The sequence below is a fragment of the Pollachius pollachius genome (genome assembly GCF_949987615.1).
Source record: "Pollachius pollachius genome assembly, chromosome: 3".
Lineage (NCBI taxonomy): Eukaryota > Metazoa > Chordata > Actinopteri > Gadiformes > Gadidae > Pollachius > Pollachius pollachius.
This window is the reverse complement of record NC_136936.1, coordinates 43,254,925-43,279,406: the sequence shown is the minus strand read 5'-3', so window position 1 is coordinate 43,279,406 and position 24,482 is coordinate 43,254,925. Positions and strand designations below refer to the sequence as shown.

At 47.5% G+C, this 24,482-nt stretch overlaps 1 protein-coding gene across 1 annotated transcript in view; it reads left to right on the top strand.

The window, feature by feature from the left end:
* Window positions 1–24,482, top strand: part of rab3gap1 (RAB3 GTPase activating protein subunit 1) — a 44,691-nt gene that overhangs the window by 7,382 nt on the left and 12,827 nt on the right. The window contains exons 9-19 of the mRNA XM_079732382.1: window positions 706–787; window positions 1,032–1,100; window positions 2,356–2,429; window positions 3,324–3,416; window positions 5,053–5,222; window positions 6,263–6,385; window positions 6,951–7,123; window positions 8,579–8,633; window positions 11,189–11,602; window positions 16,072–16,209; window positions 22,155–22,382. Of these exons, the coding sequence (XP_079588508.1) occupies window positions 706–787; window positions 1,032–1,100; window positions 2,356–2,429; window positions 3,324–3,416; window positions 5,053–5,222; window positions 6,263–6,385; window positions 6,951–7,123; window positions 8,579–8,633; window positions 11,189–11,602; window positions 16,072–16,209; window positions 22,155–22,382 (1,619 nt within the window). The remainder of the gene's footprint in view (window positions 1–705; window positions 788–1,031; window positions 1,101–2,355; window positions 2,430–3,323; window positions 3,417–5,052; window positions 5,223–6,262; window positions 6,386–6,950; window positions 7,124–8,578; window positions 8,634–11,188; window positions 11,603–16,071; window positions 16,210–22,154; window positions 22,383–24,482) is intronic.

The window sequence follows — 24,482 nt, the reverse complement described above, 5'->3', positions numbered from 1 at the left end:
CACTCAAGCGGCACACTGAAATTAAATGTAGTTTTCTTGATGGGAAAGCAGAGTTGGAAACGGATGCTTGGAATTAGATTTAATTCATATTTAAGGTCGACAGGAATAATGGAGATGTCAGACGTGGGTCGGGGATGCACGGCAGGTCAAGTGAGTAATGTGAACGAGATCAGTGAACACAAGTGAACGAGATCGTGAACAGGAAGGCGATGCTGGTGTAACCCCCATCCCTGCCGTGCTCTGTGTGTTCACCAGCGTGTTCTACCCAACAGCCTTTAGTGGCTCGAAGAGAAGCTCCCCATTCAAAGTGGTTCAGGAGAGAAGGCAGAGGAACCACAAGGAGGTCAACCTAATATAATATAATAAATAATATAATAAATAAATAATAAAAATAACTCCCGCCTGGCACTGCATCCATCCATCCCCCTGCAGTGTGAGAAAGCAGCAGTAGTTAGAGCAGAAAGGTCATTTACAAGTTATTCCTTCAATTCTGTATTGTGAAGGACGTGGGCTGTGGCTTTGACCCTGCTTCTTCCCTTTTTTTTTTTTCTCCCGGCGATCTTGCCCGGCTCAGAGCTATGAACTAGGCGTCGGTAGGAGTTGTTTATGTGGTGTGTTTCGTACCCGTCCTTTTGGCAATAAATCACTCTAATCCGAAGCCCACACGGTGATAATGAGCGAGGGGTGTGTTCGATGTTCTGGCAGACTTTGACGCTCTTCTCGGAGGTGAGGTGGGGGGGGTGGAGTTCGGCAAGCTTCCGTTCGGCGCCTGCGAGGACCCAATCAGGTGAGGCCGCCGAAGCCATGACTACAATGCCTAATTAATCTCACATCCTCACCCCACACCCATCCCTTGTATTTCAGTGTTATTTTTCTTTCTTTGTACATTTTCATTTTTTTTTTTAAATGAGATATTTTCTGTCAAATCAGGGACGGAACAACACAGATGCGCCGGTGAGACGGTTGATTGAATTATCAAACGCAGAATGACATTCTCTCATTTGTTCCCTCCTCCCTAACGACCGCCTCAGTGAGCTGCACCTCGCCACCACTTGGCCACACCTGACCGAGGGCATTGTTGTGGATAACGACGTCTACTCGTAAGTGTCAATCACAGCCACTTCATAATCCATCATTTTTTCTAAGCCTCTCAGGTCCTCGACCGAGACACGTGCGTCGAGAAAGCGAGTGGAAAAAAAACGAACGCACTTAATTAAATGGCGACGTGTGTTTTCGTTGTTTTTAATCAATTAAAATGGAATGCACTCTCTCCGACAGCCTTCGCCATGAGGAGTGGGAGACTTGATGTTTTGGCGGTGGTAATACACGGTTTTAATTCCCTTGGATTTTTTGAACAACAAGAGAAGGCCAAACTGTATGCAAAATAAACTCTCCACCTGCTCTGCTGTTGATTAATCATCATGATTCACTTCTAATGTACCTGCATGTACATTGGGAAGTGTATATATACATTTCTATATATTTACTTACATGAAAGCCTAAATACCATAGTCTCATCTGGCGCCTTTCCATCGTCATGAGAGCCACTGATTCACTCCAAATGAATCATTCTCTGCTTCACTGCGTTGCTGAGGAAACGCTGCTCAGCCAGCGAGTTATTATGGTCGACTGTAATGTTTGTGTTTATCTCATCACAAGCCCAACCCTCCAACTAGTCGTTTTTTATGGTTTTTCTTTAACAATACCACGACAAACACAGTCCTCGCCTGTAAACCTCCTCCATCGGGTTTGTGTGTCATTCAAGGACGAGAAGACATTGTCAACCCTGTTCCTTTACATACCTCCACCCGAAAACGAGAGAGTAGAGAATAAGGGTGGCAATAAATCTGAAAAGCGAATGCCAGGGAAGGGAATTCAGTAAAATAAAGCGAATGCCACTGTAGACTTAAAAACTTGTTCCTAATTGAGGCTGCAGGGCTGCTGAATACACTAAGAGATATTACGATGTGCCGACTACTAAATATTGGGTTCACATTCCCAGCTATTTGTGGCACATTTTTAAGCCTTGGGTAAATGTGAAAGCGCTTGTTTAAATGTTTTTGCAGTTATGAGAATACTGCTAAAGGTTATGCATGCAATTTAGAGGAACTTTGGGAGATCCATTGGATTGCGTGTGGTCTTCTCATTGGATTGTGAAACATTCTGGGAATCCATATCTCTCCACAAAATACCAAAACATATTGAGTTAGCCCCCGCATACTTTCAACCTTGATAGTACTCGGTGTAGGTGACATGATGTGGTTGGCACGCACACACACACGAACACACACACACTCTCTGCTTTTCTCTGTGTGTGATCATCTGACCATATGCGCTCTGTGTGTGACCCGGCAGCGACCTGGACCCTCTCCAAGCCCCCCACTGGTCTGTGCGAGTCAGGAAAGCGGAAAATCCCCAATGCTTGTTAGGTAAGAGGCCGTCTCCATGTGCTTGCTCTGCGGACTCCCTATCCCCCCATAGGCCTCCTGCTGTGCGTTGATGGCCTGGACCGATCCCTCGCACAGATGATGTGTCATGGAAGGGCAACCATGGGTATGGTCCAAAGTGTTAATAAAGAGCTTCCATAGTTCTGTCCATATAGACTCATTCAGTGGCACACCTAAAGTGGGTTGAAAGTTCCATTAGCTTGGTGGGTAGAGGCTACCCCCTAGCCGTTAGGTCTGTGTGGAAGCCCTTTAAAAGGTCGTTTCAGTGTTCATAATCTGATAACGGACAGAAAAAGGCTATTTGCTCGTTTTTTTTTCTGTGCATGAAAAACAAAACATGGATAGCTGTCACATGCTGTTCATTTGCCTATTAGTCACAGTCTATGGACAACAGAGTATGGTTTAAAAGAACAAACCAACTGAGTTGTATGGCAGTAAACGTCGGTCAGTGACAAGGAATCTCTGTTCTTGTGGCCATAATCTGGGTTCATGCATCAGTCGTGTTTATGATGTGGGGGAAATATAATGTGTAGCTCTGTAACATTGATGGAATGTCTTGGATTTTAGTTTAAGAAATGATGAGCGGATTACTTTCCCTTCTTCCAATATGTTTACCCACTATCGTGGAACCTTTCAATACATCAAAATAACATATCTTATTCCTTTTTGTTTGCAAAATGAGGGACAAACTAACTTTCAGAATTTGTAATTTGGATACCATGTTTTAATTACACTGTACATTATAGCTAATAAACACAGCATGGCGTAGCTTTGTAGCCTCAGAATTGAGATGCACACTGGAGCATCTGTTTTTTCGTCTGCTCCCAGAGCTCCCTGATCCTCTCTGCATCGCCCACCTCTCCCTCTCTTACCCAGGAGACTTCCTGAACGAGTTCTTCAAGCTTTGCTGTAGGAAGGAATCCACCGAGGAGATATTGGGCAGAGGATTGACCGAGGAAGAGGGCAAAGGTTAGCATTCTGTCTCGCCATTTGGGGAGCTTGTTTTTGTTGGTCGGGTCAGCAGATTGTATCAACAACAGCTTTATAGATTTATTTTCCGTTTGGTTATCTCGGGGTAGATTAGGACCTTGTGCCATGAGAGAATCTGCAATATTAATAACGGTGAAGGATGAATGACAGCTAACAAACAATAGGCACTAAATGAATCATAGGTGTTATTCTGGAATAATAACTATAATCTTGCAATTCTTGCTCCATGTGAATATTCATAGCTCATCAGCGACATCTGTGAAAATGTGTTAAATAACGAGTGTGGAATATGAAAAATGTGTGAAAATGTAAATGCCTGTGTATTAAGGTGTTTTGAGAGTGTGCAATAATGAAAATTAAGCCTGTGCAGGTGTAACATTTATATTCACATCATATTATGTCGATGATTACAGGAAACAATTGTGCTGCTGATTATCTTATTGTTGTGCTTCCGGTCTGTCTTGCAATTACCAAAAACTGTCCTCAAACAACTAAGCTTGTTGCTGACTGCCAAAAGCAATGTATTGTCAAACGAGTTGCGATGTTCCATCGCCCACTCACTTCACACCCTTGAGTATATAAAGATACCCTTAAATCTGACTTGGTATTGCCATACCAGCGCAGACCGAATAGAAGGTTTGCCACCAAATTGACTGTCTGCTGGTGCTCTGCACCACAATACCACATGAGTGATCCCATGTGGGATCATCCATTCACATCATTAGGCGAACAGTGTATTGTACTCTGTCGAAAGCACTGTCTTCGACAGCAGTGCGACCGCCTTTGCGTATAAACGCCAACGCTCACTGCTTTCCAAAAGAAAGACACGATGTGTACGTTCACCCGTAAAGGAGCAAAACCAGCCCAAAGCCTGACTTTCAACATATTGTGATCTATCTACTCATTGACAGCCCTTTGTAGACGGCCACGCATTTGCAAGTTTCATTCTTTTTCCTTTAAAATTTTTCCCAGAACGCGCCTCTAAAAATAACCAAAGCTCCCACTGCAGTATCTTTATGTATTGGTAGTCTGGGACTATAAACATGTTTGTTTAGCCCTGCATGCAAAGCAGCATATGCTCCTCTCAGCATCATCCTGTCTCTCGGTTGCCTGGTAATTTCCCTGGCAGAGAGAGAGAGAGAGAGAGAGAGAGAGAGAGAGAGAGAGAGAGAGAGAGAGAGAGAGAGAGAGAGAGAGAGAGAGAGAGAGAGAGAGAGAGAGAGAGAGAGAGAGAGAGAGAGAGAGAGAGAGAGAGAGAGAGAGAGAGAGAGAGAGAGATGCACTGATGGTACACTGCGAAGATTGTACAGCCTTTAAGGCACGTAGCTGAATGCAAACCCCATCCCCCCCACAGGCTAGACAATACGTTTTTAAGCTCTTGGAAGTAGTACAGAACAGTTTTTGTAGCAATCTGGTGTTATTAGACATTAACCGATACATGGATGTTGTGGCTTAACATTTGCACGCACGCGCACAATATAATGGACCATCATTGTTAAAAACACTGCAGAGTCCATTGTAATTGCCTGCGTCGGCTAACTTGATTAGTAATTACTCCGCAGGGATGGTGAGCTTAACCACGCCGCTTGTTCTCTTGTCGTCCCGCGGCTCGCAGAGAACACTGACCTCAGCGCGGCTCTCTCCAAGCTGACGGAGCCGGCGGCCGTGCCCATGTCCAAGCTGTCCGTCTCCAGCATGGTGCACAGCGCCCGCAAGCACATCCGCCGCCACCGCCGCGTCGACGAGTCGCCGCTCAGCAACGACGTGCTCAACTCCATCCTGCTGGTGAGACACTCGGTTCCCCCCCCTTTCCTCCCACTCCCCCTCCAATCAAGTCTATTTTATCTTCCTACCGCTCCTTCTCCCACCCACTCTAGTCTCCCATCTTCCCTCTCCCACCCACTCTATTTCCCATCCTCCCTCTCCCTCTCCCACCCCCTCTAGTCTCCCATCCTCCCTCTGCCTCTCCCATCCAGTCTCCCTTTCTCCCTCTTCCTCGTAGACCATCTTTCTCCCTCATCTACCCAGTCTAGGCTCCCTTCCTCCCCCTCCCATCCAGTCTTGTCTCCCTTCCTACCTCTCCCTCTCCCATCCAGTCTCGTCTAATCTTCTCGTCCATTCTCCGAACGTTTTTGTGCAGGGTCCAAAATTCCCTTTCGGCTTTTTACCTTCCGGAGACGGAAAATCCACCAGACAAGCAATTTTTTTCGTAGTTACCCTGCACCTTTTTTTTTATTTTTTACAATCCAAATTAGCAAAGCCATCCACCATCGGCTGTTGATTTTGGACCCTGTCTATGTGTAATTTTGGCAAATGGACGGTTCCCCTGCTCCCCCTCCTTTATACGCCACATCATAGAGGAGCTGACACAGCACCTGGGGGTCTGCTGGGGGGGCGGGGGTCCACCGACCGGAGGCCCCCCTCCACCACACCAGTACTCTGGCTGGCCTTTTAACCCACCCTAGAGGCCCAGCCGGTGAGCGGGGCTGTGAATAAAACATCACAGCTTATTAAAAGAAAGGGAGCTACAAGCCCTCCCAAGGGGACCGCAGCTTCCTCCGCTGTCAGAACCCCCCGTCTCTTTCATCCCTGCTAGGGTCATTTATTTATGTTTTTGGCTCATCCGACTCCCCCCACACAGCTCCTCTTTCTTAAGAAACACGTGTTGAAGAGTTTTGGAGTTTAGCCTAATCCTGCCAGGCAGAATATTTGTCTGTATGTGTGTGTGTGTGTGTGTGTGTGTGTGTAGGTAGATATCCATGTTTTAAAACGCGTCTGTGCTTCGTCCTTTCTTCGTTTCCCTCCCTCCCCCTCCCCCCTCTTAGTATTTATTCCCGGACGCGGCAGTGGAGAGGTCTTCGGCGGGGACGTCGGACGCCAGCGATGGCCGGGCCGCGCCGCCGCCTAACACCGGCGGCAGGAGCGAGCCCGATAAAGACTCCGATTATGTGGGTCTAACGCACCTCCCGCCGACACAAATTATTCCTGCTGCTCTTTAATGGCACGTTAAAGAGAAAAGGGAGTGTTCACAGAGAGGGGGAGAAAAGAGAGTTATGGGGGGGGGGCAGTAGTTCTGCGGCTTGAATACGCCAATTCAAGGATAAAAAGAGGTTTCTGCTTTAGATAAGGGAAAGGAGAAATTCCGCAGCCACTTCAAAGCCTTTATCGGATGAAGCGCTAACAAACACCTCGCCAAACTATCGGATTGTGCACAGTTTACAAGTAAGCACAATTCACAATTTGAGCAGGAAAAAATAATCTCTGGGCTCATTTACACATTAAAGACAGATAAAAAAGAAGCGGCTTTGTGTTTTTTGTATCTGTGAAAATGCCGTCTGTGTACAAAAGACTGCGATAATTAGTCCTTCAAATGGCATTTCATGCAGCCAGTGAATAATTGGTATTCCCTTTCTGCCATTATATATTCCACTGTTATAAAAGTTGAAGTCCAAACTTTTCCCCGCAATGTCCTTCATGCAAACCATCGGTCTTATTGACTCCCTCTCCTTCCAGAACCTGTTCAACCAGCTGAAGTCGGCACCCAGCGACAGTCTGACCTATCGGCTGGCCCTGTGCGTGTGCCTGGTCAACTTCTACCACGGTGGCGTGCGCGCCCTGGCCCATCTGTGGCAGGAGTTTGTCCTAGAGATGCGCTTCCGCTGGGAGAACAACCACCTAGTCTACGGGTAGGTCTATTCTCTCAAATCAGACTCTAGATTAATATCTATAGGCTGATGGCATACCATCAGGCGTTTCACTTCTGTTCCCTTCATATTTGATTACCCAATCATGTCACTGGAGGCGACATGATTGGAAGTACGTAATTGGCGCGCCCAAACTCAGCCAGCAGTTACTGTAGTAATGTGTCTGTTAAGATTTCATATCAACCACTTGTTGTCTGACCACTAAAGAAATACACTTATTAAAACCCTCTTAATATCCCTCTTCTGAACTCTTCATAAACTTGTGCAAATCCATGTTCTTCGGTAGAATACCTCTGTAACCAAACAAGCATCAATGTGTAACTCCGCCCCTTAAGGTTTTTGGTTTGGGGTCAGGTCTCTGTACTGTCTCCCCCCAGGAGTTCTTCGAGAACATGGGGTCCCAGGTAAGGGTAGGGCCGACCTTCATTTTCTAAACTTATTCCACCCTGAAGTGGAAAATCCGCGCAATCGCTCACCGAGCCGTACGTATCGTTGCATATTGCATTCAACCGCAAAATACTAAAAGCATACATCTTTAATGGTGTCAGTGCCCTTATTTGCATGCTGCTATTTGTCATCATCATCATCATCATCATCATCATGTTCAGTACCGGAAAACAAAAAGTCACCTCAATGGAACTCAGCTATTTCTTTAAACAAGGAGGGCAGGTCTCAATTATGAGACCCATAAAGAGAGCCGATCGGGATACACAGCATGGCGGTTGCCATGGCGACAACCTTGTATAACATTTTTACTAACGAGGGCTGCTTTCATTCAGTTGGCATTGTCAAAGACGTTCTGAGGAACACACGCGGTCTACATAGGAAGTCAGGGGGGAAACACAGGGGCATAATAATAGATATTAGGCGAGCACAATATAGGCACAAACTTTGAAAGGAAAGGCATAATATAATTTTGCATTGAATGCTATTGGGTTTCCAAGTGTGCGCATTGTAAATCCACCAACGTTTCCCGTTTGTTGTTTCAGACTTTTTATTCTAGTGAATGTTCTAGTTCGTTTCTGTGCAGTTCCTGCCTTCAGAGCATTGTGGTACACCCAACACAAGCCAATTTAAGTTTGATACCGCGGCACTGTTCTAAAGTCATGACAAATATTTTGCGTCAATAATACACGTTGTCACTTCAATAAACTTAATACACATGATGAGAAATTTTACAGCAAATGTATATTTTTGAATTGCATGCCATCTGACATGGATAATGTAGATTGCTAGGGTTGCTTTTCACTCAAAGCCCAAGTATGTCGTTTCCTGGTTCAACCCTAACCCAAACCCCTACCTGCGCTCTTAAATGAACTGTATCTCTTCACTGTGTGTCCCTTAGGATGCAACCTCCTTAGAGTCCCCATTAGAAAATGGTATTGCAGGTCTGAATGTTCTCTTCTGACTGCCTCTCACCTCCTCTCCAACTCCTAGGCTGGCCAGCGGAGCCCCTGATCTCCGATGTTGTCTGCTGCATCAGAAGCTCCAGGTAACCACTGACACACACACACACCTATTCGCACACACACACACGCGAACACACACACAAACCCTGTACATACTGTATGTACACGCATACATACACAAATACACACAAACCCTCCATATATTCGCACACAGACACCAGCATAAACACATCAATTATAATTATATATTCAAATAAATAATAAGGAATTAAGCTTAGAACAAATACACTTATTCTTGGCATATTTAGTTGTATTTTATGGCCTATTTTTAAATATCAGGGAAATGTCTCTTCGTTTGAAACAATATATATATTTGGTTTTTCAGACAGATGAAACACAATTTGTATTAAACATATTTAGTTTTACCGTTGATATAGTAACGTCAATCTGTTGAATTCAGATTGACGTTCATTACTCGCCAATTTCTTTGCTTCCTAATTTCAATATCTTGTTGAAAAGAGAGCTGCTTTATTTCAGATTAGTCTTGAGACTAATCTGAAAGAGATCTGTCCTTTTACACCAAGCTATTTGAATTGAAAGCCAGTGATATCAAAAATAAAACTAGTGTGCTGCTATCTGCATCTCTATCATTGGACGCTGCAGAAATAGCCGGAGATGGGTTTCAGCTCTGGGGATATTGTAGTCCCGGGCCACGCGTGTGTCCACGATTGAAGCATCACTAGCACCACGGTTAAGAATTTGTGTCTCTTGTCACGTGAGACTTTTAACGCAAGATTGGGGTGGTTCCCAATTTAATCCTGTACCAAAGCCAACATGTCTACTTGATTTACATTTTGAAAAGCATGATTCGGGATAAGGATTCAAATGGTGATAAAGGATGAAACCGGGGTTTAAAACGTTGCAGAGATTCTTTAAAAAAAAAAAAGGCAGAAAAAGAAAAGCCGACAAAGCATACAACAATTTAAAATATGTGTTTTTTGCTAGCCGAGAGCCGCCCGTCTCTATACAAAACATATTAGGAGAAAATTACCCCAGAGTCCCAGGAGGGTCTGTGAGAGTTTGATTTGAATTGAAGCTGATGAGCAAGCGCTGGGAGGGGACTGGTATCAAATGGTGTGCATCGCATCACAACGGATTCACTCGCCGGGAAAGGGAATCGATGACCTCCCACGCACAATAACGCTGTCAACAGGAAGGGAGAAGAAAAAAAATCAGCCCAAGATGTAATTCGTACTGAAATGTTTCAGGTATCACCTTGATGGTGTGCGTCATCTTGCGCAATAAAACCTGAGATAACTCGACTATACTTAACTTCACAACGGCTTTGTTCTACTTTAATAGGAAGGAAATAGGGTGCTGTAGCTAATATGCAGTTAATGAAATCAATGCTAATTAACCAATGTCAAGATATTTTGTGTTAATGTAAAAGCGTATAATTTGAAAGATCCTCTTGCAAACATGAGATTAATTTAAAAAGTGTTAACTGCCCTCATATTGAGTTAAATTAGTTATCCTGTCGTGGCCAATTTACGAAATACACAATTTTTATTATTTAAGGAACTTGGACGTTTTTTAATTTAGAAATTTCTCTGTTCAACCGGCTTTATTTGCATTTCAATCATGGCGCCAAGCCAAATGAACGGCTAATGTGATCGGCCACCCGCTCAACGCTCATGCCATGGAACAGTACGAAGTTTAATGTGCTGGAAAAATTACACAACCCCCCCCCCCCCCCCCAAAAAACACCAGCACTACAACAACGGGGGGAGGAATGTTGAGTTTGATTGCATTAAGACTTGAATTATGAGCTCAAATAAGAGCCTCATCTGTAACAATCAGCTGCTGGTTGATTACGATCAATTAGAAGCCGACTTTGTGCTCTCCTTCGCTCTGATGCGGCCAACCCCCCCCCACACCTTACATTCAGTTTAGGTCGTTTACCTGCAGTGCTGGTGTTTTGTTCTCTGGCCCTGGGCATGTTCAGCTGTGTAAAAATAGAGCGAGGCAATGGACCTCTGAGAGACATCTGGAGCTCTGATAGAAGACGGGAGGTGAGGTGAGAATCCTCTGGAAGAGAGACGTCCCCCTGTGAGATATGCTTCGCGCATTCTCTCTTCTTTCGCTCCGTTTCTTCCTTCTGCGTTGTTCTTCCTTTACCTGAGTTACCCCCACCCCCCGTTCTTTCGGTTTCTATTATTTTCTGTTATTTTTAACCCTTTCGGCCACCATCTGTTATGGCCCAGCCGTTCTTTGTGGTTATTAAGTGGCAGGCCTGGCGCTTCTTTGAGAGATGAGGTTGTTGAGAGTGGAGTCGTTTGCTCTAAAGATGAAGAATGGGCCGAAAGGCGAGACATTTCAAAACGGCAAAGAATGATAAAGAGTCCCTTTGTTATTGTATATTGGTATTCCATGTATGTACCGACACTTCTGAGCTCGATACATACACACACACACACACACACACACACACACACACACACACACACACCTACCGTAGCAGTGTGTTTCTAACAGCAGCCTCTGTCTCTGCCTGTGTGTGTGTGTTTGGGTATTTTTTGTGTGTGTTTGTGTGGGCGGGTGTGTGCGCTTGTGTGCGCGCATGTGGTTCTCCACCAAGATGCTCAACTGCTGCATCGAGAGGAAGCGGGCGAGGGACGAGTCCCGGAAGGCCAGCGACGGGGGAAAGGAGCGGGAGCGACAGCTGCCGGGCGGCGGCGAGAACGGGCGCCGTAGCCGCCCCGAGGGCGCGGCCGGTGCCGCCACCACGGGGGCCGGCTCCGGCGCCGCGCGGGAGGCCTCCCCGGGGAAGTCGTGGGACTCGTGGAGCGACAGCGAGGACGAGTTCTTCGAGTGCCTGAGCGACCAGGAGGAGGCGGCGGCGGCGAAGGAGGGCGAGGCGAAGGAGGGCGAGGCGAAGGAGGGCGGAGCCGGCTCCGGCAGGGCCAAGCCCCCCGACGGCAGGCTCCACCCCCACGGCACCATGACCCTCCTGAACCCGTCCACAGAGCCCCTGTACATCCCCGTCACGCAGGTCAGAGGCACGCGTGTGCATACGTACGCAGACACTCACACCCTCACACCCTCACTCACACATGCACACACATTCGACGACGTTACAAGTACATGCCACCCCTGCCGTCTCGCTCTCTCTCTCTCTCTCTCTCTTTCTCTCTCGGACACATAGTACCAGCTGGGGTTCAATAATCCTGTTCCTCTAGATCTGGTTGTCTTCGTGTAAAAAAAAAAAATGGGGTGGCTTATTCCAATCTAAAGAAAGAACATTTCAAACCTTCGCCCATAAAAAACATTTAGTTTCAGTTGTGGTCGGCTTCAAAACCCACAACAAAAGCTAAGACAAAGCGTTTCACCGGTTAAAGTCATCAAAGCATGCGGAAGGTGCAACTTCAACTCCCCACGCAGTGACTGTTTCTTCTGTCCATACCTCCCCCCCTCCCCCATCGCTCCTGCTCTGGGGTTAATCTGAATCACACGGCGCACTAACGATAAATCACTGCAGCATAATTCACCTAATTGGCTTGAGGAGGAGAGAGACCCTCGCTGCTCTCCAAGACGGATCGACTTGTCCATGTATATATATAGATATATATATAGATATATATTCGGCCATGGTCGTCTCTCCGGCTATTTTCCATCCATCTTAAAGGGAGCGCTTGGCGAGTGAGGCGCCGTCGCCCCAGTTTCGAGGCGGTGGGAGTTGGCGCCGGACCTTCCCGTTGGCGAGGAGGAGGGAGGGGGGGAGGGGGGGGGGGGGGGGGAGCTAGCCAGGGGAGGTTCTGCCGCCGCCCCACTCCCCCCCTTCATCTATTATACAGGGAGGTGGAATGGTCGGGGCTAATGAATGCAGAAACAACAAGGAAAAGACAAGGAAAGAGCTGACCCTGCTCAATAATTAACAGTGGGAGACGAGTGAGGAAGAGGAGGAAGGTAGACCCCTGCATTCTCATTCTCATTCTCTCTCTCTCTCTCTCTCGATCTCTCGATCTCTCTCTCTCTCGATCTCTCTGATGGCTACCAAAGTTTGGGCATAGCCCAATATTTATGATATTGAATAGTTTGAAATCCAAACTTTGCATGTGCTTTTCTCGAGAAGAAAGTTAGTAACCTAGGTCCATCTCTGCCTCCGTACCCCAACGGCGCAGTCTCCATCGCCCTCTTCACATGTGCAAGATCACATAGCTAACGTGTGTTGGTGTGGTGCAGGGGGAATGCTGCGGTGCATAGACGATCACAACGGAAATAGCGTTGGGTGACTGGGAGAGAGACGGGGACGTGCACAGAGACCGAGAGAGGAAGAGGGAGATGCAGAGTGAGACATACACATAGGGAATGAGAGAACGGAGGGAGAGAGAGATAGAGAGAGTGAGAGACACAGAGAGTGAGAGACAAAGCAGGGGGAGAATAAGAAAGGCCGGGAGAAGTAGAATAGGATTTATTAAGTGTGCAAGGGAGAAAAAGATACAAGCATCAGCAGTACTGCTGCTGGCCAGACGGTTTCTCTTGGGGCCGTGTGTGTGTGTGTGTGTGTGTGTGTGTGTGTGTGTGTGTGTGTGTGTGTGTGTGTGTGTGTGTGTGTGTGTTCCTGTGTGTGTTCCTGTGTGTCTGTTTGTTTTCCCTGCAATTGGGAGGGAAAGGCGAAAAACAATAACTGCACATGTGCACATTCGCCTCGAAATTGAGAGCCTCCAACAATTTGAACATCTCGTGCAGGTTTGGATCCTGGACCCAGAAGATGTTTTTTTCGATTTCCTTTTGGCTTTCTTAAAATAAAAGGCTCCCCCTTCTTTCTCTGTTCTCTTCTCCCATTGTACCTAACACACACTTTCCACACACTTCTTTGGTCGTTTTTATCTTCTCTCCATGTTTGATTATTGCTTCTCCCTCATTTTTATTAGATTCTCTGTCCTGGTGCCGTATATCTACGAGACACTGCCTCTCCCTCTTCATCAATCTTTTATCGGTTCAGCCTGTCCCCCTCTCTGTCCCCGTCTCTCCGTCTGTGTGTGACAGACGTCCCATATTATATGGGTTCCTACAGCGTTTCGATTTGAAGGTGACAATGAAAGTCATGTCTAGGATTTGTACACAACGCCGGACCAATAGGAAGTTCGAAGAGCCCGGTCTCTTTAATCTAATCACAATACAATAGTTTGAACCGCTGTTGATTTAAAGGATTTCAGTGCTATGCTCTTATAATCTGCTCTTTTCCCATACATAGTTCTCGCCTCTCCCGTGACGGCACGGTACAGTACAGTACCGGGCTGCGGCGAGGGAAAGCACGTTTGTGTGTGTGTGTGTGTGTCAGTCAGGGTAGGGGTTGTGGTGTGACGGGGTCGGGGTTGGGGGGGGCCTTCGTGACCACTTCATTTGTAATGAGGCGGACGGCTCGGCTCGCGACTCACCTTCCCCGGCTTTAATTAGTCTGCGCCGCGGAAACGGGCGGGCTTTCACCCACGCTCCTCTGCGCCCATTTAAACCCCCGGCGCTCCCACTCAGGGCCGGCCTAATGGCGCCGCTGCCGCCGATGATTATTTCATTAACATTTTTTCATTACGTGCGATTATCAACTCTTTTATAACAAAAATGCAATTATGACACGTCGAGTCGTGCACTGTTCTCCACATACACCTCACTGGTTATCGATCCGCCTGGACCTGAAAAGACAAGCCGTCACGCAAAGACATGCACGACGTTACAAGTAAATGCCAACCCTACCCTCTCTCTCTCGCTCGGTCTCTCGGTCTCTCTCTCTCGGTCTCTCTCTCTCTCTCCGTCTCCCTCTCCCTCTAACTCGCAATGGCGACGGCAGCTACAGTGGTGATTTAGAGCTCAGACAAGGTGAGCGCCTCGGCCGCGCTTCAAAAGAACGGGTGTCAAGCGTTCCGGCTACCAAGCCACCGATTTAAGTAAAGCACTTTTGGTGCCGTCACCAGAGGGCCATTAGTGGCCGCCACCGCACAAGGGGCTAAAGAAAGCATTTAAGTCAGGGCAGGGGACGTATGGGAGGTAATAGCGGCGGCCCAGCTGTAGCTCACAGCTATTAAGGAGCAGAGGCCAGGAGGAGGGAGTGCAAAAAAAAAAATGCAATAAAGATTAAAACAATTCTTCCTTCAATTCATCTCTTTCCTTCCAGTGGTTAGTTCACGTCCAAGAAGTCTTTGATTGTCGCTCGCTTTGGATTCACTTTTTGAATTTCTTGTTATTCCTTCATTCAAATTTGAAATCGTACTTCCAGAGAACAAACTGATGGCCGATATTTGTCGATAACAATGCCCTCTCTTCTGGTTTGGCCCAGGAACACACAGCCTTACTCGTCGTCACAAAAGTGTATTGGCATTGTCTTGGTATGAAGACGGGCCTCTAGGCCTTTTAATACCCGCGTAGTTGCTCTAAATCTGGAGTACTAGACCTAGGCTAGACCCCCTGTGTGGCCCAGCGTGTTCTACTACTGCGGAGGTCCCTGGGTTTGAACCCTACATAACGTGCCATCAGAGGCGAGTCTTGTTAGTGCGTACTAGTTAGTTGGACCCGGACTTCAGATGTCAGCGAGGGCCACACAGATTGATTAGCAGGCTGTGATTGTTTTTCCTGACGGAACAGCTGCTCCCCTTAGTTGAGATGGGCTCCGGGCGCTAGCGATGGAGCTGTCAGCGGTTTCTCGCCATCGTACGACGATGTCTGGCCAGTAAGTGACAGGGGTCAGCTCACAGTCTCCATCCTTTATGTTTGGCCCGCTATCAAAATAAGATTTTTGTTTTTTATTTTTTCCTTTCTGGAACCTTCGATACAAACAAGGAGGGGACGTTTTTATTAACAGCCCTTGATGCTGTTCACAAATGGTAATTGTAGAATGTACAATCATTATGATAAAGAAATGGATTTTTTCCAATGATGCTGATGGTAAGCTCAATAAGCTACAACAGTGACCTCATTTTGAGATCGAGTACAGAAGGCGCACACACTTGGAAACATAATCACGAACAAAGATCATTCAGACATTAATGATTTTACCCGCCTTGCTCGTGACATCACTTTATAACAAACCACGACCGGAGGGGATAATGGAGACCAACTGTGTGTGTGTGTGTGTGTGTGTGTGTGTGTGTGTGTGTGTGTGTGTGTGTGTGTGTGTGTGTGTGTGTGTGTGTGTGTGTGTGTGTGTGTGTGTGTGTGTGTGTGTACGGGTGTCTGCACATGAGCATGTCCGTGCTTGGGTGGGGGTCTGCATGTGTGTGTGCTTGTGTGGGTGTCTGCGTGCTTGTGTGTGAGCCTGTATGCACGTGTGAATGTGCGTGCTTGTGTGTGAGCCTGTATGCACGTGTGAATGTGCGTGCTTGTGTGGGTGTCTGCGTGCGTGTGTATGTTTGTGTGCGTGTGCATGTGGCTGCACGTGTGCAAGCGAGTGCTGGTATGTGTGCGTGTGTGTGTGCACGTGCTGATGTGTGTGGGTGCTGGTGTGTGTGTGTGTGCGTGTGCCCACAGGAGCCGGCCCCCATGACGGAGGACCTCCTGGAGGAGCAGTCGGAGGTGCTGGCCAAGCTGGGCACCACGGCCGAGGGCGCCCACCTCCGGGCCCGCATGCAGAGTGCCTGCCTGCTCTCAGACATGGAGTCTTTCAAGGTGAGAGACGCACACACACACGCACACGAACGCACACACACACACACACACACACTTTGACCCCTCAACGTGCCACCCCTGACATGCAACCAGGAATTAAATCCAGATGCATATGAATTATGCTGAAATATTGGACGTTCAAACAGATGATGGCGCGTCTGTTTGAACCTTCTTGTGACGGCTCGGGTCAAACACAGGAAATAGACGGAACGTGCTAGAAACGGGGAACACTGCTTCTTTGTGCACTGGATTTAGCATACTTCAGGCCTGTTTTTTATGTACATGATAAGGAAGGTAATAAAAACGTTTATATAAAGTTTAGATATCAAACAACGATGTCAAATGTATTGTTTACATTTTGTTGGGGGAGATGTGGCTTAATTCCTTCATCATTGAACCAGGCCCAACGTTCTCCCAGTACAGTGGTAGGACCTTGTTCCAGTTAGATACAAGGTTATTGTTGCTGGGAGTCATGCAAGGGCACTCACATGTCATGGCAGACGAGGGCGCATCAAGACACACACACACACACGCACTCCACACACCACACACTCCACAACACAACACACAGGTCTTTATTGCCATTGCAGCCACCTGCTTCTTCCTGAGCAGCTATAAGCTCATGTGTCAGGCTGCGATTGGTGAATGAATGCAGACACACACACACGCACAAGCACACAAACACCTCCCGACACTAAGAGAGACTGCACACGAGGGCGGCTGACATGAAGCCCATTAATGTTGTGCTGTGGCCCTCAGTCAATGTGTCACAGCGGCAGGCCTTAGATTAGATTCAGCCCACCACCCTTCACACGGACACAGGGCGCACCGTCCTGCTAATGACATCATCAATGGACCGGTGGCGGTTGAATCAGGACGTCTTCGGTGTCGACCACTCTGCGGGGGGGGGGGGGCAGCGGGGGCGAGGTCTAGGGGAAAGGTTGCAGCCGAACGCACAAGGAAAGTTTTGGATAGTTCCTCAAGCAGATACATCATCCTCATCTTCCCTTTTCCTCAAGCAGATACATTTTCATTTCAGCCCCTGTTTACGTTTGACCACCACCTCAGCATTTAATAAATCCAAAGATTTTTTTTTTTTGAGGAAATATTGGCTGTTACTTAAAACTTTAAGGACTCGTTGAAAACGTCAGGCGACACTCCCCTCCCTCCAGTTTAATAACAAAGGCAATTATTTGCACTCGTTCCTGCAGCTTTCGTATCGATCAATGCAAGTGTTCATTTGTGCATTCCAGCAGCCAACTTTCTCCAGGAGTAACATTTGTCTCTCTGATTTCAGTGTGGATCTTTATAATGCTAACTCTTTGTGTCAGACAGTTACGCATTCGGGGTTTAAATAGGCCGTATGTTATTTTTTGGGCATTTAAGAAGAGAAATGTTACCAATAAACATGTTATTGACATTTGATAGCGGGCGTGCGCTAAATGATTGAGTAATTGTGAATACAGGTGGCAAATGTGTTCAAATTGATTAGGATGAGTCCTAGAAATAAATCGCCTAATTGGTCTCTATCTACTAATGCGTCCTCATTAACATTAGGGATGTTAAGATTCACCGATGCGCATCGGGGGCCGATTTGAGTGTTTTACAATTGGAATGCATCGCTTGGCGGCATCACGATCGATCCATATGTAACAAAATCAATTCAAACTTGGACATTTTGAAGGAATGTATTAGTATTAATTAGTCTCTCTAGTTTCTACATTCCAAAACGCATCCTGTCTACCTAACAGAAGGCATCTCTGGACTTCTCTGTGTCTAACTAGTCAACTGTGACGCGACAACCGATCTACAAATCACCCGCGCTTCGCAGGAACGAGTCCCGAGCTTTCGCCTTGTGTTCCACAATTTAGACATTTCTAAAAGCACAATGAAAAAAGGAAGCTCCGAAATACGTTTTCAACACTATGTCGTGCAGTCGGCTCTCTTAGACATAGTGTTTTAATGTGTAAGCTGCCTAAAATGATTCATGCTCACCGAGTAGTTTCTGTCTTTGTGGTTGTGACACTTTAAGCTGTGTAAGTTTGGAAGCATTATACCTCGCCAGGTGTCATTGTACACCAACACTTGTAATATTGGTAAATCAGGCTCTTCATCATCTAATATCATGTTCATAAAGGCATGTCCAGGCTAATCCTAACTCTGGGAAGGAAAAGTTAAATGTACTGCTAATGTAGTTTAATTGGCTTTTCACAAGTCTCATTAAAATATCTATCCCCTGTCAACAAATACCAGTCTGAAGTCGAGTGTCGATGAACCAGAATTTGTTCGTCTTGCGTTAACAATTAGGTCTTTATATAGCCATGGTGAGTGTTGAACTAAACATGAAGACTACTTCTGTTCCAAGAAAAAGGATGTTCCTTTAGAGCAGTGACACCCAAAGCCACGTTGATTAATTACGGGAGTGATTCGCTAAGCAACCTGCTGCCGAGCTAACCGGGTTGGACTGTACCCTTCTCTCTGATTAATCAACTTCAGCCAACTTTACTTGGCAAAATGAACATTGACCGCGCTGCATTTGCGGCGATCCCGAGGGGGTACACACGCCTGTTGGTGTCTTTTCCCGAGCTAGCATTTGACAAATAGCGTTTCCTCGCAACGTCAAATGGGGCCACAGCGTTCCATTATTCTTCCTGCGTGTGTTTTGTCGCATTACGGTGCCCTGTTTAAAGTGTCCGCTGAACGCTCTACTTTGGAAGGATTTTCCTCTGGCGTGTCCTACCTGAGAAGCCTCAAGTTCAGCAGTGGCTGGGTTTCTAAACGAGGATGCGGGAACGCTGTGGATACACGTAAGGTACTGCGGTATATGGGGCCCCCGTAAGCAGGGAGAATGGCCTCTAAATTTAGCAGGGTGCATGCCTGTAATTGTGCTTAGCCAAGCATAATCTGGCATTTTGGCTTTAATTACCAGCTCCCTCTGGGCGCCAGGCCGACTGGGATGGCTATGATGAATGGTGCAACTCCAGAATATGACAGCCTTAGCATCCTGAATGATCCACCAAGGCCTCTTCAGTTTTTTTTTCTTTTCCTTCTTTTGTACCCTGCTGCCACGACTGCATGAGCGCACACACATACACACACGCTTACACCCACCCACCCACACACTCTCACACTCACACACACACACACACACACACACACACACACACACACACACACCCTCGCCACTGCACACAGGCTGTATCTTTCCCTGAAGGGGGACATGAGCAGTAGCAGCTCACCCCCTCCTGGGGCTACAGCAACCCACCGTCCCCTGTCCCCCACCCCCCCTTGTCTCTACTTTACTGGGTTAGACCCTGTCATCAATCCCCCCCTCCCTGCTCTCCAGCTCCCTACACCATCCTACACACTTCCTACCGTTCCTCACATCAAGCGCCCCCTCCTCTGTGCTGCTGACGAGCCTTCTGGTTAATTACACCCTGCGGAAGGAACACAAGAAAGCTCCTCAGAAACCAACACACACACACCGAACACGCTTAGACACACACTACATCGTGTTGCATGATGTAAAGGTCAAACAATAGTAGAAACACCATGCTGGGTATATTAGTCAGGTGGTCTCAGACTGAACCAGTTCTCCCAACCAGGCCAACCACTTTCCCATTCCTATGTTTTTGTTGCAAACATGTGCCATGGTAGGGCAGTCCCTAATGGATAACACGCAGACACACGCAACACAGAAATGCACACACAGACATACAAACATACAAACACACATACACATAAAGATCATTATTGACATCCATTCACGCTCGCAGCCACCTGCTTCTTTCTGTGCAGTTATGAGCTCAAAGTGTCAGGCTGTGATTGTTGAATGAAGGCGGACAGACACACACACACACACACACACACACATACACACACACAATCAAAAGCTAGACTTTTGGACCCTTGCTTTGGGACTGGGAGATGGCCCTGATAGTACCTGGGAGAGACACACACACACACACACACACACACACACTGGCTCACTTGTCAAAGGAGTGAGTAGAATAACATCTATGTTGCACTAGGGTGTGTGTTTTCTTTTTTCCTATCTCATTTCGAGGGTGGATGTGGCCCTGATCGAACTGGGAATAATTTGAGAGCCAGCCTCACGGGGGTGGAGCAGGGGGTGGGCTGCCTTATATTTAATGGAGCTGTCAGCCTTGATGTGTATCGGCCAACTCCGCTTTTCTGCATTATGAGATGGACAGTGCCTAGGAAAGAGTGGCTGTCTCTCTGCCTCTGTGCTGAGGGGGGACAGGACAGGGACTGGCGGTCTCTCTGCCTCTGTGCTGAACACAGGGACTGGCGGTCTCTCTGCCTCTGTGCTGAATGCAGGGACTGGCGGTCTCTCTGCCTCTGTGCTGAATGCAGGGACTGGCGGTCTCTCTGCCTCTACGCTGTACGCAGGGACTGACGGTCTCTCTGTCTCTACGCTGAACGCAGGGACTGGCGGTCTCTCTGCCTCTGTGCTGAACGCAGGGACTGGCGGTCTCTCTGCCTCTGTGCTGAGGGGCGACAGGACAGGGACTTGCGGTCTCTCTGCCGCTATGCTGAGGGGAGGGACTGGTGGTCTCTCTGCCTGTATGCTGAGGGGAGGGACTGGTGGTCTCTCTGCCGCTATGCTGAGGGGTGGGAGGACCGTCTCTCTGCCTCAATGCTGGGGACAGGGACTGGCGGTCTCTCTGCCTGTATGCTGAGGGGAGGGAGGACATATAGCTGTGGAAGGAAGAGGGCGTATTGGTAGAGTTTGCGCTGTGACATGGCTTAATACAGTGTACCGAAATTCGAAAAAAATGTATCAATGATTTTCTCCACAAGCTCCCTTCATTTCACATGCACGCATGCACACACACGCGCGCGTGTACACACACACACACACACACGTACACACACATACACAAACTCATTAATTTCATTTATTTATATTGGACAAGCAGAACCATCAGCATGCCCGTGCCCATCTATGCGTAGCCTTTGAAATGCATATTGTATTGGTCACCTCCTAACTGATATTAACTCACGACAATTCGAGAGTTGACCAAAATCGGCACTTAGAGACAACATTCACATTGAATTGTTAAAAAAAAAAACAGAAGAGCATCGTTACCCGCCCTGTCCCTGTATGCTAGGCAGGCGCTGCTGCCCAAGAGTGCAGTGTGTGAACAATTGAATGTGTCCGAATGCTTTCCAAACGGGCTGCCAGGCCCCACAATGCCCTGCGGTGTCCACTGTGCATTGAAATTGCTGGAGCATAGAACGGCTGCACCCTGTGCCATAGTTAGCACGGCCAACTCCTGCATTACAAAGCCACTGAAACCTTTTCACCGTATGGTGGTTCTTGTGCTCCTTCGACCGTTTCTTTAAGTCGAAGGGTCACAGAGAATAGAAGAAGTCTGTATGCTTGTGCCGTAAGTACTGTGACACCACGACGCTCAATGATTGTGCTTAACATTACACGGTAGACGAGCGGGACCGCGAGTCGCACATGGACGACAAGACCCACACACACCCTCTGTCATTAGCCTAACTCTCGCTCAATGTTCTTCAATTAACCTTGTGTGCAATGCCTGGGGTGAAAGAAAAGAAATATACCGCCATGTAGTCCAAGGGGAGGCATGGCTGCTGAGAGCACGCTGTGTTTTAAGGGAAAAAGACTTGTTTAACTTCAACGCTAGCTTTTCCAGGTGATGCAGTCACTTTTCTGTAACTACAGCTGGCTGTCTGTCTACATTACCGTCAATGCAAAATCAGCCCGAGGTTATTTTGAGCTTGTGTCGTCCCAACAGTTACTGTTTTGCATGTACAATTTGCATCTCTATCTTCGTTGTGAACCAGCACCTGCAACTCAGTCGCCTATGAAGGACTCAGGGGCGTGGCGTACACGGTTTCCTATTTGACTATTCACACCCACACGTTGCTCCCCCCCCTGGTGTTTGCAGGCCGCCAACCCGGGCTGCTCCCTGGAGGACTTTGTGCGCTGGTACTCTCCCCGGGACTACGTGGAGGAGGAGGTGGTGGACGAGGCAGGCGCCCCCGTGCTCCGGGGCGAGCTGAGTGCCAGGATGAAGATCCCGGGGAACATGTGGGCCGAGGCTTGGGACACGGCCAGGTCGGTGCCCGCGCGCCGCCAGAAGCGGCTGTTTGACGACACCAAAGAGGCCGAGAAGGTAGGGCTTCACTCTGCAGCGTCCCCCAGATCTCTTGCCTTAAGAGCAAGGTGTGGGCTGGCATGGCCCCCAGGTCATGGATGATGAAGGTGTGGGGGGGAAAGATAATGTGCGACATCTTTTTTTTTCTACTTTTACAGTGACGGCTTGTTTTTGTAATGCAACGTTTTCCCCTGTTTTTCTCCACATGAATCAACCAGGTGTGCCAGCCTGCACATCTTCTTTATAGGAAGGCCAAGCCCTGTAGTTCTGTTTTCTTTTTCTCATTGACGGAGCATGAAACAGCCAGAAGCAACAATGTGTTTCAATGTGTGACTCAAAAGTGTTGTTTTTCTTCTAGCCAATGTCTAGAAGAAGAACCATTCCATGGTTTTACATTGCAGTGTCATTAAATTGGTTCATCCTGCTCTCTCTCTGTTGAACTGGCCAATGTAGCCTTTTATTACAAGAGAATCCGTCCCCGTTTAAAGTGATGGACAACAGGGTCTAAAAAGTGAAATAACCGTAACATATCACAGAGGATGTGTCCACTACAAAACTATCTACCGGTCTGTCAGGACCATTTCAAAAGTGTCTCAATGTCAGCTAATAAGCGCAGTCGTAGAAAGTCTTGTGTGGGTGTTTTATGAACAACACACTTTAAAATAACACATCCTCATTTGAAAGCCTAGTCCATGACGTCACAAGATCTGGACGTTGGGGAGACTTGGTGCTCTGTTTCCCAGCGTCCGATCACTGCATAGTATTAAAGACTGAACTGGGCCATCATTGTGTTTTTTCTCCTTCTGATCCTGCGGGTATTACAATTACTTTCTTGTAGGCAGTGGCTTCATCTTGGGCTCAGGTAGGGGCCATTTAGTATTCCGTCCGTGCTCCCCATGTTTTACTGGGGGAAAAGGGTGACCTTTAGGCCTGTGCACCTTCCAGAAATAGTTGGAAAAAGTGTGATAGACACTGCGGGAAGCCTTGGGTATTTGTTGGCTATATAATGCATGCATGTCATCTAAGGAGGGCAACGCTTTATAAGTCTTGTTGTGCCTGTTGTGCTCAATACCACGTACCGGCTGAAATTGTTCGCCAGCCCGTTTTAGAAAATATGGCCACGTTCCACATGGGGAGAAGCCAGGAAAAGGCTTTAACTTTTAAACAGTGTCCAGTCGGGCTCCCCGAAGCGCTGGCAGCGCGGGCCCTCTCTCCTTCAAAGCCGCTATTTCAAAGTGGCATTAAGCACTGCCCATCTTTTCGGTTCACTTCTTATTCGGTCCCTTGTATTTATCCTGCGTGGAAAAAGGCAGGTTTTAAAAGGAGCGTGGAACAAAGCTCTGTGGAGTGGCGGCGCAGGCTTCCAGCACGGCGCCGTGCAAAGCAGCCATATGCGCGCGCTTGGTTCAAAGTACGACCGTGAAAGTGCTGATACGGTCCCACCGTTCCAGGTGCCGTCGCAATCTGCCTGCTCGGCCCAGATACTTTTCTCTTTTTTTTCCCCCAGCCTATCCCAGCAAAGCCGAGCCCACTCCTAAGTGGGTCAGAACACAAGATGTCCGTGACAAGGGTCCCCGCTAACCCCCCTCCCCCTTACAATACTGCCCCCCCCTCCACTCTTGGAGAGTTTACCTAGAGTTCAGGGGGACCTTGGCCAGCCTTGAAAGTCAGCAGCCACCCCTCGGTTGGCTCGGCTCTGGCTTGTCCTTCAGCTGTCTGCCAACCGGCGACGCCAGCGCTGCTCTTTGGGGGGAAACTCCAGGTGCAGGATTTAGTTCGGAATTAATTTGCTGGTTTGAATATTTCCCCTTTTATTTTCGCCCCCCCCCCCCCCCCACCCCCCCCCCCCCCCCCCCCCTTGTCCGCCCCCATCCCCCCTCTGTCCCTCTGTGGTGGACTGACCTCCCTCCTCTCCTTGCTCTAATAAGCTGCCCTCTGAATAGATGGCAGAACTGCGCTTATATAAATAGGCCTATATAATTATATATATAAATATACATATCATTTTATATTATTTATTTATTTAAATTAATATATATATTTATAAAGTTATATATATTTATATATATGTACTGATTTACAATCATATATATTGGTTTATTTCTATCTAATTATGTA